Source organism: Pelecanus crispus, chromosome 26 (assembly GCF_030463565.1).
Source record: "Pelecanus crispus isolate bPelCri1 chromosome 26, bPelCri1.pri, whole genome shotgun sequence".
NCBI classification, from domain to species: Eukaryota; Metazoa; Chordata; class Aves; order Pelecaniformes; family Pelecanidae; genus Pelecanus; species Pelecanus crispus.
Genome location: NC_134668.1, coordinates 861620 through 877178, shown reverse-complemented (window position 1 = coordinate 877178; position 15559 = coordinate 861620). Strand labels below are relative to the sequence as shown.

At 65.6% G+C, this 15559-nt stretch overlaps 2 protein-coding genes across 2 annotated transcripts; both read left to right on the top strand.

Moving 5' to 3' along the window:
- The first annotated feature begins 744 nt into the window (after positions 1-744).
- LOC104028420 (inhibin subunit beta C) lies at positions 745-3422 on the top strand. Its single transcript, XM_009479438.2, has 2 exons — positions 745-1090; positions 2680-3422. Exons 1-2 carry the CDS (start codon positions 745-747, stop codon positions 3420-3422), a joined length of 1089 nt encoding a protein of 362 aa, XP_009477713.2.
- A 9834-nt stretch (positions 3423-13256) lies between these two features.
- On the top strand, positions 13257-15131 carry LOC104034724 (inhibin beta E chain-like). Its single transcript, XM_075724927.1, has 2 exons — positions 13257-13557; positions 14371-15131. Exons 1-2 carry the CDS (start codon positions 13257-13259, stop codon positions 15129-15131), a joined length of 1062 nt encoding a protein of 353 aa, XP_075581042.1.
- The last annotated feature ends 428 nt before the right edge of the window (positions 15132-15559 follow it).

Here is a 15559-nt window from a genome sequence, read left to right as displayed (position 1 = left end):
CATCCCCTGGGGGGCCCCACACTGTGCCCTGGGCACCCCCCACCCCCCAGCAGTCCCACACCATGCGGGGCCCCGCACCGTGCCCTGGGCACCTCCCGCTCCCCGGGGGGCCCCGCAGCATGGGGGGCCCCACACCGTGCCCTGGGCACCCTCCTGCCCCTTGGGGCCCCGCATCGCGCTCTAGGCACCCCCCCTGTCCCCCAGGGGTTCCCCGTCCCCTGCACCATGCCCTGGGCACGTCCCCTGCACCATGCCCTGGGCACCCCCCGGTCCCCCGGGGGCCCTGCACCATGGGGGGCCCCACACTGTGCCCTGGGCACCCCCCCATCCCCCAGGCGCCCATGCAGGGCCTCCTGCCATCTGGGGTGGGCAGCGGGGTGGGAGCGCGGTGGCCTCCCTTGGCCGGAGCAGGTTGCCTGGGGCTGAGCCCCGCGAGCAGGATCGTCATCCGCCCGGGTCCACCTTAACCGGGGCGAGCTGTGCCGTGGCTGCCCTGTGCCCGGGAGAGGCTCCTGCGGGATCACAGGGGCGTTTATCTTGCCCGGGATCAGCCAATATTTGTGGCCACGTCAGGAGAGCGAGCCCTTCCTCGCTCTCTGCTCCTGCGGAGTCCAGCGCTGCCATCCTGCCGCCACGCTCTGCTCTCCCCAGCGCTGCTGTCCTGGTGTGACTTCGGCTTATCGGACAGCTGGAGGAAGGGTGTTTGCTGAGACTCCCCAAGCCTGTCACCTCCTGGCACCCAAGATGACAGCCACGGTGGCTTTCCTGCTCCTGAGCCTTCTGAGGATGGCGGCTCCCAAGGGAGTGCGGTGCCCAGCCTGCGGGCTGGCAGCCCTGGCCCCCACCACGCAGCGGGACGTCCTCATCACGCTGGCAAAGCAGAGCATCCTCTCCAAGCTCCGCTTGCCGGACAGGCCCAACATCACCCAGCCCACGTCCAGGGGGGCCCTGCTGACCGCTCTCCACAGGATGCGTGCACAGCACATGGACACGGCCATCTCCCCAGGGATGCCCCGTGACAGCGGCATCCCGCACCTGAGGCCTGCGATGGGTGTGCAGGAATACGAAATCCTGAGCTTTGCCAAGTCAGGTGTGTACAGACCCCGCATCCCATGGGCATGGTGGGATGGGCCCTGAGGTGGGGGGCACGGAGGGAAGGAAGGTCTTTGCCGAGGGGAAGGTGGTGAGAGGTTTCCTCCTCTGCATGGGCATTTCAAAAGCTCCGCGCAGGGGCATCACGCTCCTGCGAGCAATGCCGGGCTATGCACCGGGCCGGTGGGCACACTGCGGCTGGAAGGCCCCGCAGTGAGAGGCTCCGTATCCAGAACCTTTGCACCCACGTCCTGAGCTCACCCCAACCGGCTGCCCCTTGCCACGGGCAGAGGAAGCGCTACTGGGGCTCTGGGGCCCCTGCCATACGTGCAGCAGATGGGACGTGTTGAGGCAAGGGGGGGGTGCAGGAGCAAAGATGGACTGCTGTATCACGTGAATTTGGTGTCCGTTTCTGTTGAACCCTCCCCACGTGTACTAGAGGTGGAGGGGTCAGATGGCCGTGGTTTTCAAAACGTGATTTCAAGCCTAGATTCCCCATCAACTGGCAGTGTGGGGACTTAGGTCTCCAAAGCCCATCTGCTCCCCGCGCTCAGCTGTCTCTGCTTCCTACCCAAAGCGGTGGGCTGCCACCTTTCACTCCAGAATCAGCTGCGTTCCTGGCAGGAGGGAGCTCCCCAAAATGCGCTCAGGGGTCCTGAAAAGTATCCCTGGAAAAACAGGGTGCTGTACCCCCCACTTCTCCCAGGCAAATGCAGCCACCTTTGGAAAGGAGCAGAATCACTGCTCCATCCTGCAGATCGTTCTGCGCCGGCGCTTTGTCCAGCCCGAAGTGCTGCTTGGTGAGGTGTGGGGGGCACACACTCCCCTTGCAGGCCTTTGTGTGGTTTGCGTGACTGCTGTGGGATAGTGAGGGCTTGCCGCATCCTCGAAGACCTCTGGGAACAATGCTCTCCGTGGTACATTGTGTTCCCGTCCATGAGGACGATGGGGAGTTGGCTCCTGGCGCGGTGGAGCGTCTGCCGGAAGAGCCAGTGTGAGCCACAGGGCTGAGCGCAGCCTCTTGCCCAGCTGCGCTGTGCTGGACCACGGAGGAAGGGGATTATGTCCTCACGGGCAGAGCTGTGCCAAGGAGCCCAGCGCTGCTCTCGTGGTCCCCCTCAGCCCTTCCTTCGCGAGGAGGAAGAGGCAGCTCTGCAGCCTCAGCAGCAGCAAGGGTGGGACATGCTGGAGCACCATCAGATGATGGTTCCGGCCAGGCAAAGCAGAGGTCATCCTGGAGGTGCAAATGAGCGTGGCTGCCTTGAATCCAAGGCTGGTTTACACAGATAACGTACTCCAAAATCCTCCAGCAGCTTCCCTGACAAGGGGGATATCAGGCCGGAGGAGGTGGAACCAAGCCGGATTGCTGCGTTCAGCACCGGGCCCAGACGCTGCCACTTTAGAGCGGTGTAAGATGGAGGAGCAGCAGCAGCACAGGGTGGTGGGGGTCCCTCGACGCCTGTATGTACTGCGCCCTGCTCCCCGCTTTGGATACACCTCCCGTTTGCTCCGACTTGGTGGCCACTGGCTGGGGGAGCTCCCCCTCCTCCCTTCACCTCCTGACTCTGCTTTCGGTTCTGTGCACAGGGTCCTCCACCTCCCGCAGCGTTCGCCTGCATTTCCACTTCACCGGGGAGCTGGCTGGGAGCACCGAGATCCTGCAAGCCACCCTCTACCTGTTCTGGGCAGCCCCCGGCCCTGGGACGCATCCTGTCACCGTCAGACTCTTGCAGCCAGATCTGACGGGGCTGAACATGACCGTGGCCAGCGAGACACGGCTGGAGGTGCAGAGGGCCGGCTGGGCCACGCTGGATGTGGGCCGAGCTGTCCAGAGCCTCTTTGGCCAAGGGAGCCAGAGGCTCACTGTGGAGCTGGAGGTGGCGGAGGACTGGGGGTCTCCCCTCCTGGCTGGCCACCGGGATTCCCACTGGCCATTTGTGGCAGCCCAGGCCCGGGCCAGGATGCCCCACCGGGTCCAGCGGCGTGGCATTGATTGCAGCGGGGACTCTCGGATGTGCTGCCGCAAGGAATTCTTCGTGGACTTCAAGGAGATCGGCTGGGAGGACTGGATCATCCAGCCGGAGGGATATCACATGAACTACTGCGCGGGGCTCTGCCCCCTGCACATGGCCGGCATCCCTGGCCTCGCCGCCTCCTTCCACACGGCTGTCCTCAACCTCATCAAAGCCAACAACGCGGACGCAGCCGTGGACTCCTGCTGCGTGCCCACGCAGCGGCGTCCCCTCTCTCTGCTCTACTATGACCGGGACAGCAACATCGTCAAGACCGACATCCCGGACATGATTGTCGATGCCTGTGGTTGTACCTGAGCGGCTGCCTGAGGAGGCAGGAGGGCAGGACCTGTGCTGCGCAGGGCTCCCCTCCTCCCGGCCCCTCTCTGGCAGTGTGAGATCTGGCGAGCTGCTGGGAGACTGGAACCCCGCCAAGGTGTTTTCTCCTCCTGAGGTTGAAGCATCAAGGGTGATGCTGATTCCGCAAGTCCTCTCCTCCCTCACCTCCCACACGGCTCTTTTCCCCCTTCAGATCTGCCCATGGATTCCTCTCTGCCCATGAGCCACGGCCTCTGAGACCGGCTCCTGATGGACACCAGACCCTTCTACCTGCAGGACTCTGCAGAGCACGGCTCCCCGGGCAGCTCAGGGCAGCCCCGGCTCGCCCTGCTGCTGGTCCTGGACCAAGGCCGTGGTGCAGCCCTCAGTGCTGCAACACGAACGTGTGCTCTTCAGGTAACGGGTCCCAGCAGCGGCCACCTCAGGCTGCTGGGGGAGAGAGAAGCTGACAAGATGCTGGGGGATGGCTAGGCCAGAGGGGAGGGGGCCGTCCACGGGGCCCCGCTCCTCAGCTGGACAGGAGATTGAGGGGGGTGAGGAAGGGGAAATTGATCCCAGTGGGAGGAAAGGGTCTCCCTCGCCAAGCATCCCAGCTACGTGGAATTCAATAAAAGACTCCCAGCCGTAGCGTGTGCGCATGTATGTGTACACGTATGTGTGCCCTGTCATCAGCCAGCACGTCTTCCACCTCTCCCCAAGGTGCTGGACGTGCCCTAGCGCAGACAGCCCCAAGATGGCACGGAACTGACCCGCTTTGCCACGCGCAGTCCTCTTCTAACCAACAACTTGGTTATAAAACCCAGGCAGCGGGGTTGGGCATTTGCCACCAGGACACACTGTGCCCAAAGACTGCAGCGCTGCTGGCCCCCCCAGCTCTCGTGCTCTCTGTCCCTTGGCTGCCTTTCCCGGGGGGATGCAGAATTCCTGCCTTGTCTCAGCCAGATCCAGGGCATGATATGGGAGCCCCTGGACACTGGGGACTTGGGATTCCCACTGGGGAAGGCACCATTCCTTGGTTGGGCCACAGTTTCCATTCCACCATCTATATTTGGCCGTTCTTGTCCCAAGTCAGGACAAAACTGTGAACTCTTCTCCCTTTTCAAGTGGATGGAGACCGCCAGGCAAGACTGCCAAAGCCATGGTGCCCAGGACACCCACCCTTGCCTCCAGCCCCACGCCAGCTCCCTCACCGTGGAGCAACCTCTCGACACGTCTCTGGCCCGCGGCCCAGAGCAGCTGCCCCCCTTCACTGCCCCTCGCCAGCCTGGCTGGCAGCGAAGCGGGACATGTCAGTGCCGTGAGAGCTGGGGGCAAAGGGCGGCCCGGACACATCAGCCCCCTTACGTAATCTCATGTTAGGGTTTCTCCACCGCTTCCCACGTGTCTCCTGTGTGCGAGGGCTGGGAAAGCAGGGAGAGGGTGCTGGGGGTGGGAGGTTCACAAGGGGAGCTCCTGGGGCGATCCTCCGAGGTGCATGCAGCTGGCTGGGTGGAGCTGGGTGACCGCACTCCTGTGGTCATAGAATCAGAATCATTGAATCGTTTAGGTTGGAAAAGACCTTTAAGATCATCCAGTCCAACCATTAACCTAACACTACCAAGTCCACACTAAACCAATTAAGGGGAGAGTAGCAACTTCGTGTTTTCTGGCTTGGTGGCTGGATTATTTTTTAATGAAAGTAAAACTAGGAATCATTAAGGTTGGAAAGGAGCTCTAAGATCATCAGCCCAACCATCAACCCAACACCCCCATGCCCACTAAACCATGGCCCAAAGTGCCACCCCTGCCTGTTTTTTGAACCCCTCCAGGGATGGGGACTCCCCCACCTCTCTGGGCAGCCTGGTCCAGTGCTTGACCACTTTTTCTGTGAAAAAAATTTTCCTAATATCCAATCTAAACCTCCCCTGATGCAGCTTGAGCCCATTTCCTCTCGTCCTATCGCTGGTTCCTTGGCGGAATAGCCCAACACCCCCTCCCTGCCCCCTCCTGCCAGGAGCTGCAGAGCGATCAGGTCTCCCCTCAGCCTCCTCTTCTCCAGGCTGAACACCCCCAGCCCCCCCAGCCGCTCCCCACCAGCCCTGTGCTCCAGACCCTTCCCCAGCTCCGTCACCCTTCTCTGGCCACGCTCCAGCACCCCAATGTCCTCCTTGTGCTGAGGGACTTGTGATCCCACCCCAGAGGCTGGAGACACAGCTGAACCAGGTGGGAAGAGGGTCAGCAGAGGGAGGAGGGTGCTGTCAGACCCCCTCCCCATCTGGCTTGAAGCGCAGCTTTGCATCTGCTGTCCCACTCCAGGATCAGGCTGGGATGGTCAGAGCCATGAGCAGCTCTGGCCGGAGCAGGAGCCAGGATGCGCATTGCCCCGCAGGACCCGTGACACCTTGAGCAGGGATGGAACAACCACTAGCGGGACACAGCGTCTGCCCACGTTGCACGTGTCCTGAGGCAGGCGCTCCCACCAAGCCCTGCTTGGAGCGGGGACCCGTGCCTCCGCGTCAGGCCGCAGCGGCCGCCGTGCCAAGATCCAGGCTTCCAGGCCCTGGTGCCTCGAGGACTCAGACCTGAAGGGTTCCCGCTGACCCAGCTGCTGCACAGGCAGGGTGGAAGACTCAGGGATCAATACTGTCTGGGACCCAAGGCCACTTGCGCAAATCCAAAGAGGGTTTGGTGTTTGGTTTTTTCCCTTCTTTTTCCAACGCCTCTTTTCACTGTCTGTATTTATTGAACAAACAGCTTTCCTGGGGCTGGTGCTGAGCTCTCTAGGCTGCAGCAGGCACGGGCAGGAAGGCGCTGAGTGAAGGGGCGCAGGAGCTGTTGGCTGGGCCCCATGGCCCTGCAGACGCCTCAGCTCAAGGCAGCACAAGCCCGAGACCCTGAGCTGAAGCATCTGTAGGTGCCACAAGCCCTCGAGAGGGGTTGGGATGCCCCCAGTTCCCATTCTTGGCCCTGCAGCCCTCCTGCCAGGCGCTTCCCCACTCCCCATGGGGCTCAGAGCAGAGCAAGGCTGGCCGCCTGTCCCGGCTGCACAGCCCCTGTGGGGCACGGGTGCCTCGCCTGCAACGGCCCCCTCTCCCTACCTGCTCCCCAAACCCCAGCTCTGCCCTTTGCCGGGCTGCACGTGCACTCTCCAGACACCGCAGGACATGCAGCAGGCTCTGCCCACCGGCCCTGCGGGGACATTGCCCCTGCCCTCAGGCACAGGGGTGGGGGGCATCTCCCGGTCCAGACGTCCCCGAACCTAGGAGCTGTCACCATGTTGCCTGCTGTCGCCTGGGCTGTGGTGTAGCCAGCCCAAGCCCCACCAGGCAGCTGCATCCCAACGGACATGAGGGTGCTGCTGATTCGGGGTGCCTGGGTTAGCAGCAGCTCCCCCAAGAGGGGTCCCAGTCTCTGAGACCCCTCCGTGTCCCTGGCAGCTTGAGATCAGGGCAGAACACGATGTCCTGGGGGTTTGCCAACCGCCTGCAAATGTGCCTTCTCCGGTGCCTTCGGGTCAGAGGTTCCCCAGACAAGCAGGGTCCGGGGGCCCGCAGCACAGGCCCTCCTCTCTGCGCACGCAGCTTGTCTCGCTCCCACAGGGAACAGGATGCCTGGGTGCAGCCTACAGCCCCTTCCCCGCTCCCAACACGGAGCAAGGGTGACCAGGGTTCAGGAATCTCCCAGTGGCACTCCCACCTGGGGAACACCGCTGGGTGAGGAGGATGCAGGCAGGGAAGGGCGATCCCCTGGAGCCAGGCACAGCTGCCGGCTGTCGGGCTGGCACAGGGCAGGGGCCACGGCACACAGGGACCACGGCACGCAGGGACCACGACACACAGGGGCCACGGCACACAGGGGCCACGGCACACAGGGACCACGGCACACAGGGACCACAGCACGCAGGGACCACAGCACGCAGGGGCCACGGCAGGCAGGGGCCACGGCACGCAGGGACCACGGCACGCAGGGACCACAGCACACAGGGGCCACAGCATGCAGGGGCCACAGCACACAGGGGCCATGGCACGCAGGGACCAGGGCACACAGGGGCCAGGGCACGCACAAGGAGCTGCTCAGCCCCCACGGCTGGTGGCCCAGGCAGGAGCCGTGTATTTATAGCCCTAACAAGCTGCACGTGGAAAAGTGACTACCTGGCCTTCACCACAGCCCTGGCTTATTTTGCAAGTCTTCTCCCTCGTCAGCGAAAGTAACCTTGGTGTAAGTGGGAAGGCAGAGTCGCAAGTCAGGCTCTTCAGGAAGCAGAACTTATTGCAGCCTTTCAGTACTTAAATGGGGCTGATAGGAAAGATGGGGACAATCTTCTTAGCAAGGCCTGTTGTGACAGGACAAGGAATAATGGATTTAAACTAAAGAAGAACAGATTTAGACTAGACATAAGAAAGAACTTTTTTACAATGAGGGTGGTGAGGCACTGGCACAGGTTGCCCAGAGAGGCGGTGGAGGCCCCATCCCTGGAAACATCCCAGGCCAGGTTGGATGGGGCTGTGAGCACCCTGGGCTGGTTAAAGCTGTCCCTGCTCACTGCAGGGGTTGGGCTGGGTGACCTCTGAAGGCCCCTTCCCACCCAAAGCATTCCATGATTCAGAACAGAAAACCTGAGAGCAGCAGGGTGAACTTCCCTCTGAGCATCCGCTCCTCCTTGCCGGTGGGAAAAGAGAGGGGATGAGGGCGGTGTCCACATCACGGCGTCCCCTCTCCCGCTGCTGTGAGGTGGCACTTCTGCCGGGGTCCCCTGTTCGCTCAGGGGGCTTTGGAGGGGGTGTCTGAGGCAGGCGTGCCCGGCTGCCCTCGCAGGCTGCCGCGCTGGTCCCGCTGGCCACCACTGAGCCTGGCAGGGAGCCGGCCCCGCAGCCCCCCCAGCCTGGCCCAGCGCGGGAGACGCCATGCTGACAGCATTGACCCGGCGCTTGGGCTGTGCCAGATCTGACACAGAGGGGAACGCGGGGCTCCGCGAGGTGCCGTCCGTCCCCTCGGCCTCCGCACCCGGAGGGCGACAGGGATGAGCGGCTGCTGCCGGCGGCTCCTGAAGGAGCCTTTGCCAGTATCAACAGACCCTGAAGCAAAGGTCCAGGCGCGGTGTGCCAGGGTGGCCCTTGGCAGGGCCTGGCTCTCAGGGGAGGGGTGGGAATTCCTGAAAGCCCCTGGTGTTGCCTTGAAAAGGATTAATTTTTAATTTTCAGTCTCACGGGCACTTTCCAGCCAGCAGCCCCCAGCTCGGAAGCACCCGGCGATCCACGCTGGGCCTCCTCCGGCCCGGCTGGGCCGAGGTACCGGCCCCGCGCCGCTGGTCCCCGCTGCGCGCCCGGGCGGGGGAAGCCGGCGGGGCCACCGGCGCCCATCGCCCCGGGAGCCCCGACCCCCACGGACCGCCCCCGCCCGCCCGGTGGCCCCGGTGGAGCCCAGCGGAGCCCGGCGGAGCCCTCGGGGCCGTGAGCGGCTCTGCCCCGGGTCACTGGGCGGCGCCCGCGGGCCGTGAGCGGCTCCGCAGCTCGGGAAGCGCTGGGCCGGGCGGGGGGCAGCGGTGCCGGTGGCGGGGGGCCGGGCCAGGCCCGCTGCCTTGGCCCTCTCCCCTCGGCCGGCGCCGGGGCAGGCAGGCCGGGCCGCTGCGGCGGGCGCCGAGGGAAGCGGGGCCGCCGACCTGCCCTGGCCCGGAGCCCTGGCCCCGGTCCTTTCCCGCGGCCTGCCCAGCCCCGCCAGCCTCCAGCCCTTTCTCCAGGCCCTGCCCTGGGCCCCCTGTCCATGCTGGCCCCCCCAGGGCCCAGCCCGTGCCCCCCGGCGCTGCCCCTGCAAAGCCTCGGGTGCCTGCGCCCACGCTCGCTGCGCCGCCGGCCCCGCGGGCCCTTACCCCGAGCCCCCAGCCCGGGAGCCCCTCCGGCCCGCGGCCTCCGGCGCTGGCTCCGGGGAAGCGGGGCCCGTGGGGAGGAAGCTTTTGCAGCGCCGGAGCCTGGGCTACGCCACGGCGCGCGGGCGAGGGTCGCGGCTGGCTTTGGCGCTTTGTTGGCTGACGTGGGTGCCAGAGCCGCGCAGAAATGGGTGTTCTGGCCACAACAGGTGCTGGTGCATGGCGGGGGGGGTCTTGCTGAGCTCTTGGCGGCTGGGGAGGTCCCTGCTTAGCCCGGTCCGTTGGCACCTCTAGGTCAGGTCATCAGGTGCCATGCTTGCCCCGCCGGACATGAGGTCGGAGGCCCAGAAGCCATGTGTGCAGCAAGTGCTGGGCCTGGGGGGGACCTGGGTGGGGGGGTGGGTATTTTGGTCAGGCCGGTCCCTGGGCTTTGCTTTCTGGGAACTGCTTAATCAACAACACACTTATGCAATAGGTGCAAGAACCACACACGGCTCCGCGCTGACCCCTGGCCTAGATCTGGTGGGCCAGAGTGCGCGGGGGGGGCACGCAGCTGCGGTGCGAGGGGCAGGCGGAGCGGATGCTCTTGCTGAGCCGGAGGTGAAATGGGGGTTCGTGGCGGCAGCTGCGGGGTGCTGGCCAGCGCAGGGGCATCCTGGCAGGTTCGAAGGGATTAATCCCTTTGGGGAGACCTTGCTCCCCAGCCTGGAAAAGATGGTGGGTTAGAGATTAATTCACCCTTTTTGCCACAACTCTTTGCCTCCTCCATTTCATGCTGTGCCACGGCCCTGATCCTGGCTCTGTGGATCTGGCAGGGAAGGAGGAATTCAGCACAGCATCGTGCATCAGTTTTGCCTTTCCTGCATGCGTGACGCTGCGGTGTGGCTGCCGGGAGGTGGTGGTGGCACAGAGGTTTTTAACGACCCCCCTGGCCTGGCACCTGGGCTGGTGCCACTCAGCGGTGCGGCTTGGGACTCCCTCCAGCTTGCTGCCCGTGGGGAGAGCGTCAGGCAGAGGGACGTGCTTCCCTCCATGGGTTGAAGGCAGGAGCAGCCCTGCCCTGTGGGGCATTTAACCTGCCCCGAGAGCCAGAAAGGAAACGCTCCGCTTCCAGTACGGGAACATGGACTAAAAGGCAGGGGAACGGGCACGCGGTACACACGTGAGCATGTCCACAAATGGAGCCCGTATCCAAACGTTCGGGATGGGGGACTGAGCATGTGTTTACGAGGGAGGGTGCAGATGCGCGTGTACCACCGAGCGTCTGCGCGAGCGAGCGCGTGTGCGCTGCGAGCGCGCATGGTGCACCTGCGCCTGGCTGAAAGTGCCATCTGCTCGGTCCCGCTGGTGCCCCAGCAGCGCTGCCTGCGCGCTGCCTGCAGCCGGGGCTCGCAGGCCCTGTGGGAGCCGTGCTCCCAGGCCAGGCTGTGCCCACTCTTTCCTCCTTGTTGACATTCCTGGGCTATTCTGGGAGCTGCCAGCAGGCCCAGCCAGCTGAGAACTTCGCCCCTTGCACTACGGTTGCATCATCTCCGGTGAGTGCTTTTTCCCAGACAGCCCACTCTGTTTACACGTCACCTCTGTGCTTGGCCAGAGGCAGGGGCTCTGCGTGGTCAAGACCTTGGAGTCAGCGTTGCATGGCATGGTGGGCACAGGACATGCCTGAAGGGCTGGCTGGCCTTCAGGTTCCCACCGCGCTCTGTGGGTTCCCTGCTCTGGCACGAGAGCGCGGGGCTCTCCCGCTCCCCCAACACCACGGCGCCTTGCGCCACTTTCCGGAGATTTCTACAGGACGCTGCCCTGGCTCAGGCCGTGCGCCCTGCTCTAAGCACAGCACCTGCGGCTCAGGATCTGAAGAACATCTTCAGGTTGATGTGACGCTGGCTGCCACCTCACGAGCCCTCAGTACAGACAAACGTCCATTTTCATTTGTGGGGAGGAGGGGGCATAGCAAACGCCTTCGCTGGCCCTGCCCAGCTCTGTCCCGGCGTGAGGCTGGAGCGGGCAGTCCAAAGGATGGGCTCAGACCCCCAAACTCGTCACAGGATAGGAGCGAGAAAGGCCCAGAGGTGTGAACAGTCCCAGGGAGCTGCCGGGGTCATCCCGCGAACCGCTCCCGATCCCCGCTGGGTCCCCTGTCAGCAGTGAACGAGGCTGGCCCCGCGAGGATGGTGAGGGGGTGCCCGGGGGGCAACGCACAGGCTGCGCGGGCAGGTCTGCGGGCTCCGTGGGCAGGCGAGGCCGGGATCCAAGCTGGCAGGCTGCTCCGGGATCGTTGCTCTTCCACCCAGCCAGGATTTGCCCCAGCCCACACTCCCTGCAGGTTTTGGACCAGGCAGAGGAGCTCAGCACCCTGCTGCACCCATGGGGGTGCCTGGCTGGGTCCCTCTGCACCCCTGGGCAGATGCTGGGGTGAGCTGCAGGCAGGCAGAGCCCAGGTGCACACGCGTGTGCAAGCCCCTCAGGTGCACCCCTCAGCACGTACCGCTCTTTGCACACACCCATACGAAACCCCCCATGCACAACCGCCCATGTAGTGTCCCCCCACCCATACGAAGCCCCTCATGTGGTGTCCCCCCACCCACATGAAGCCCCCCATGCACAACCACCCGTTTAGCGTCCCCCCACCCATATGATGCCCCCATGTAGCGTCCCCCCACCCATACGAAGCCCCCCATGTAGTCTCCCCCCACCCATATGATGCCCCTCATGTAGCATCCCCACACCCATATGAAGCCCCCCGTGTAGCGTCCCCCCACCCATATGAAGCCCCCTATATGGTGTCCCCCCACCCACATGAAGCCCCCCGTGCACAACTGCCCGTGTAGCGTCCCCCCCCATACGAAGCCCCCCGTGTAGTGTTCCCTCCCCCATACGAAGCCCCCCATGCACAGCCACCCATATAGCATCCCCCCACCTATATGGAGCCCCCCATGCACAACTGCCCATGTAGTCTCCCCCCACCCATACAAAGCCCCCCATGTAGTGTCGCCCCGCCCATATGAAGCCCCCTGTGTAGACTCCCCCCACCCATACGAAGCCCCCCGTGCACAACCGCCCGTGTAGTGTCCCCCCGCCCATATGAAGCCCCCCCGTGTAGCATCCTCCCACCCATATGAAGGCCCCTGTGTAGTCTCCCCCCACCCATACAAAGCCCCCTGCGCACAACCGCCCGTGTAGCGTCCCCCCACCCATACGAAGCCCCCCCGTGTAGCATCCCCCCACCCATATGAAGGCCCCTGTGTAGTCTCCCCCCACCCATACAAAGCCCCCTGCGCACAACCGCCCGTGTAGCGTCCCCCCCCCATACGAAGCCCCCCGTGTAGCATCCCCCCACCCATACGAAGCCCCCCGTGTAGTCTCCCCCCACCCATACGAAGGCCCCTGTGTAGTCTCCCCCCGCCCATATGAAGACCCCCGTGTAGTCTCCCCCCACCCCCACGAAGCCCCCCATGTAGTCTCCCCCCACCCCCACGAAGCCCCCCGTGTAGCGTCCCCCCACCCATACGAAGCCCCCCGTGTAGTCTCCCCCCACCCCCACGAAGCCCCCCGTGCACAACCCCCCGTGCACAACCGCCCGTGTAGCGTCCCCCCACCCGTGTCCAGCCCCCGCGGTGCCCTCCGCGGGCCGGGGGCCCCCCCTCGAGGCCCGTGTGTGGCCGTGGGCCCCCTCCCGCGGGGGGGGTGGGGGCACCCTTGCAGGGAGCGGGGCGGGGGGGGGGGGGGCGGCAGCGGAGCCCCTTCCCCGGGGGCCAGCGGGGCCCCGGCCGTCCCCCGCCGCGGGGGGGGGGGGGGGGGGGGGCTAATCCCGGTAATCCCCCGCCCCGGCCGCGGCCCGACGGGACGGGACAGGCAGGGGAGCCGGCCAATGGCGGGGGGGCGCCGGGCCCGCCCCCGGCCGCAGGTGCCCAAAGCGGGCGGGCCGCCCCGCGCCACTCCCGGTGCCGGCCCGGTCCGTCCCGTCGGTGCGGATGGCGGCGGGAGGCGCGGGCCCGTGGCTGCTGCTGGCGGCGGGGCTGCTGCCGCTGTGCGCGGCGGCGGCGGAGCCGCGCTGCCCGTCGTGCGCGGCGGGCGCGGAGCGGCGGCTGCTGGAGGAGGCGGCCAAGCGGCAGCTGCTGGAGAAGCTGCGGCTCCGGGAGCGGCCGAGGCTCGCCCACGCCGTGCCCCGCACCGCCGTGGCCCGCGCCCTGCGGCGGCTGCAAGCGGGCGGTGCCCGCCGGGGCCCCGCCGCCGATGAGCGGGGCTACGAGATCATCAGCTTCGCGGAGCCAGGTGGGTGCGTGGGGCTCGGCGGGCGGCCGGGCGCGACCCCCCGGGGGTGCCGCTGCGGTCCCCGACGGAGCCCCGTCGTGAGCTCACCCCCGGGTGAGCCGGGCTGCGCCTGGTGCCGGACCCCCGGGCGACCCCCCCCCCCCGCGCCGGGCCGGCCCCTGGGGCAGAGTCTCCCCGCCCTGGGCTGGCGGGGACCCCCAAGGTGCAGCCCCCTCGGGGTGCTGCGGCCCCGCTGGGCCGGGGTCCTGGCTGCTGGCCTCCGTGCAGCTGGCTGAGGGTGCCCGGGGCCGGGCAGGCTGCGATGAAACCGTTAGCTAATGCACCTGCCCTGCAGCGGTGACCTCCCGCTGCCGTGGGAGGGCTCAGCCTGGGAGAAGGAGAGATGCGTGGCCCCTCTTTTGCTCCTGCGTTGGCCCCTTGGGGGCCTGCCTGGTCCCCTTCCTGAGGGATGGGGGCAGCCCAGGGGGTCCGGGAGTCCCGGTAGTTGCTCTTGCAAGCTGCAAGGACTAGGTCGGAGCAGGGGGGAGGGCTGGAAGCACGCTCCAGCCTTGCGCTGTGCAGCAAAGGGAAAGGGTCAAGCGGGAGCCCCTGGCCCTGTCCTGCGCCCGTTCTGCCAGGCAGGGTGGGACAGTCCCCCGCTCCAACACCACCCCGCTCTGGGTAACGTTCCCAAGGAAGGGACGGGGACGGACTGAGGGCCCTGTGGAAGGAGAAGCAGCCGAAAGAGATTGGCCTCAGCGTGCGGGCTGGCGGCGCAGCCTTACCTCCCCAGCATCCTGCGGCGTTCACCTCCTCATCCCTTTCTCCCCTCAGAGCCCACGTCTTCCTCTGGCTTGGGGCTGCAGTTCCAGTTCAGCCGTACGCAAGACCAGGACGTGCACATCCTGCAGGCTCAGCTCTGGCTCTACCTTCGAGTTCCCCGAGACCTGGTAGCCGGCCTCACCCTGAGAATCTTCCTTGCTGGTGGGGAAGGTGATTTGGTGGGGGGCAATCGCACGTTGCTGAGCGAGAGGCGACTGAGCGCTAAGGGCAGCGGCTGGCGCGCCTTCACCCTCATGCCTGCCCTGCAGAGTTTCTTTGGGGGAGAGCGCAGGACCCTGCGGCTGGAACTGGAAAGCCGCGGGGACGGGGGTGATATCACAGCGATAGTTAATGCCAGCCGGTCCCACCAGCCCTTCTTGGTGGCCGAGGCGAAGGTGCGGGAGCCAGGACGCCACATGGCTAAGCGCAGCCTCCGCTGCAGCCAGAACTCCAACTTCTGCTGCCGCAAGGACTACTACGTGGATTTCCGTGACATTGGTTGGAACGACTGGATCATTAAGCCTGAGGGCTACCAGATAAACTACTGCATGGGCCAGTGCCCTCTACACGTGGCAGGCAGCCCCGGGATGGCCTCTTCCTTCCACACGGCCGTCTTCAACCTCGTCAAAGCTAACAACATCCAGGCATCGGGGCACTCCTGCTGCGTGCCCACGCGACGCCGGCCGCTCTCTGTCCTCTACTTTGATCGCAACAGCAACATTGTCAAGACTGACATCCCCGACATGATTGTTGACGCCTGTGGCTGTAGCTAGGGTTGGGGGAGCCGCGCTGGGTGCCCCCCTTCGCCAGGACTCTCTTTCTGGTGGGGGGGGGGGCAGGCAGGGGAGAGCTGGGGAGCTCCCTTGAGCTGGAATCAGACCGTGGTGCAATGGACCCCCTTGGAAAGGGAGGGAGGGAGGGAGAGGGTCTCATCAAAAGGAGCAGGGGTTGTCTCCAGAGAGCACCTGGGGCAGGGGTGGGGACACGGGGGACAGAGCCAAGGCTGCATCGGACTGCCTGAGTCTGAGCTGGGGAGGTTGGTGACTTCGGGCATCCCTGCCCTGACCGGCAGCATCCCTCCGGTCCGAAGCCGATCCCGCATTTCTGGTGGTCGTGTTGCCCTCTGCGTGTGGGGTGAGGGGGCCCTGCATGTTCACGTTCAGGGTGTCTGGGGACAGTTTGGGACTCGGCCTCCTTGAGA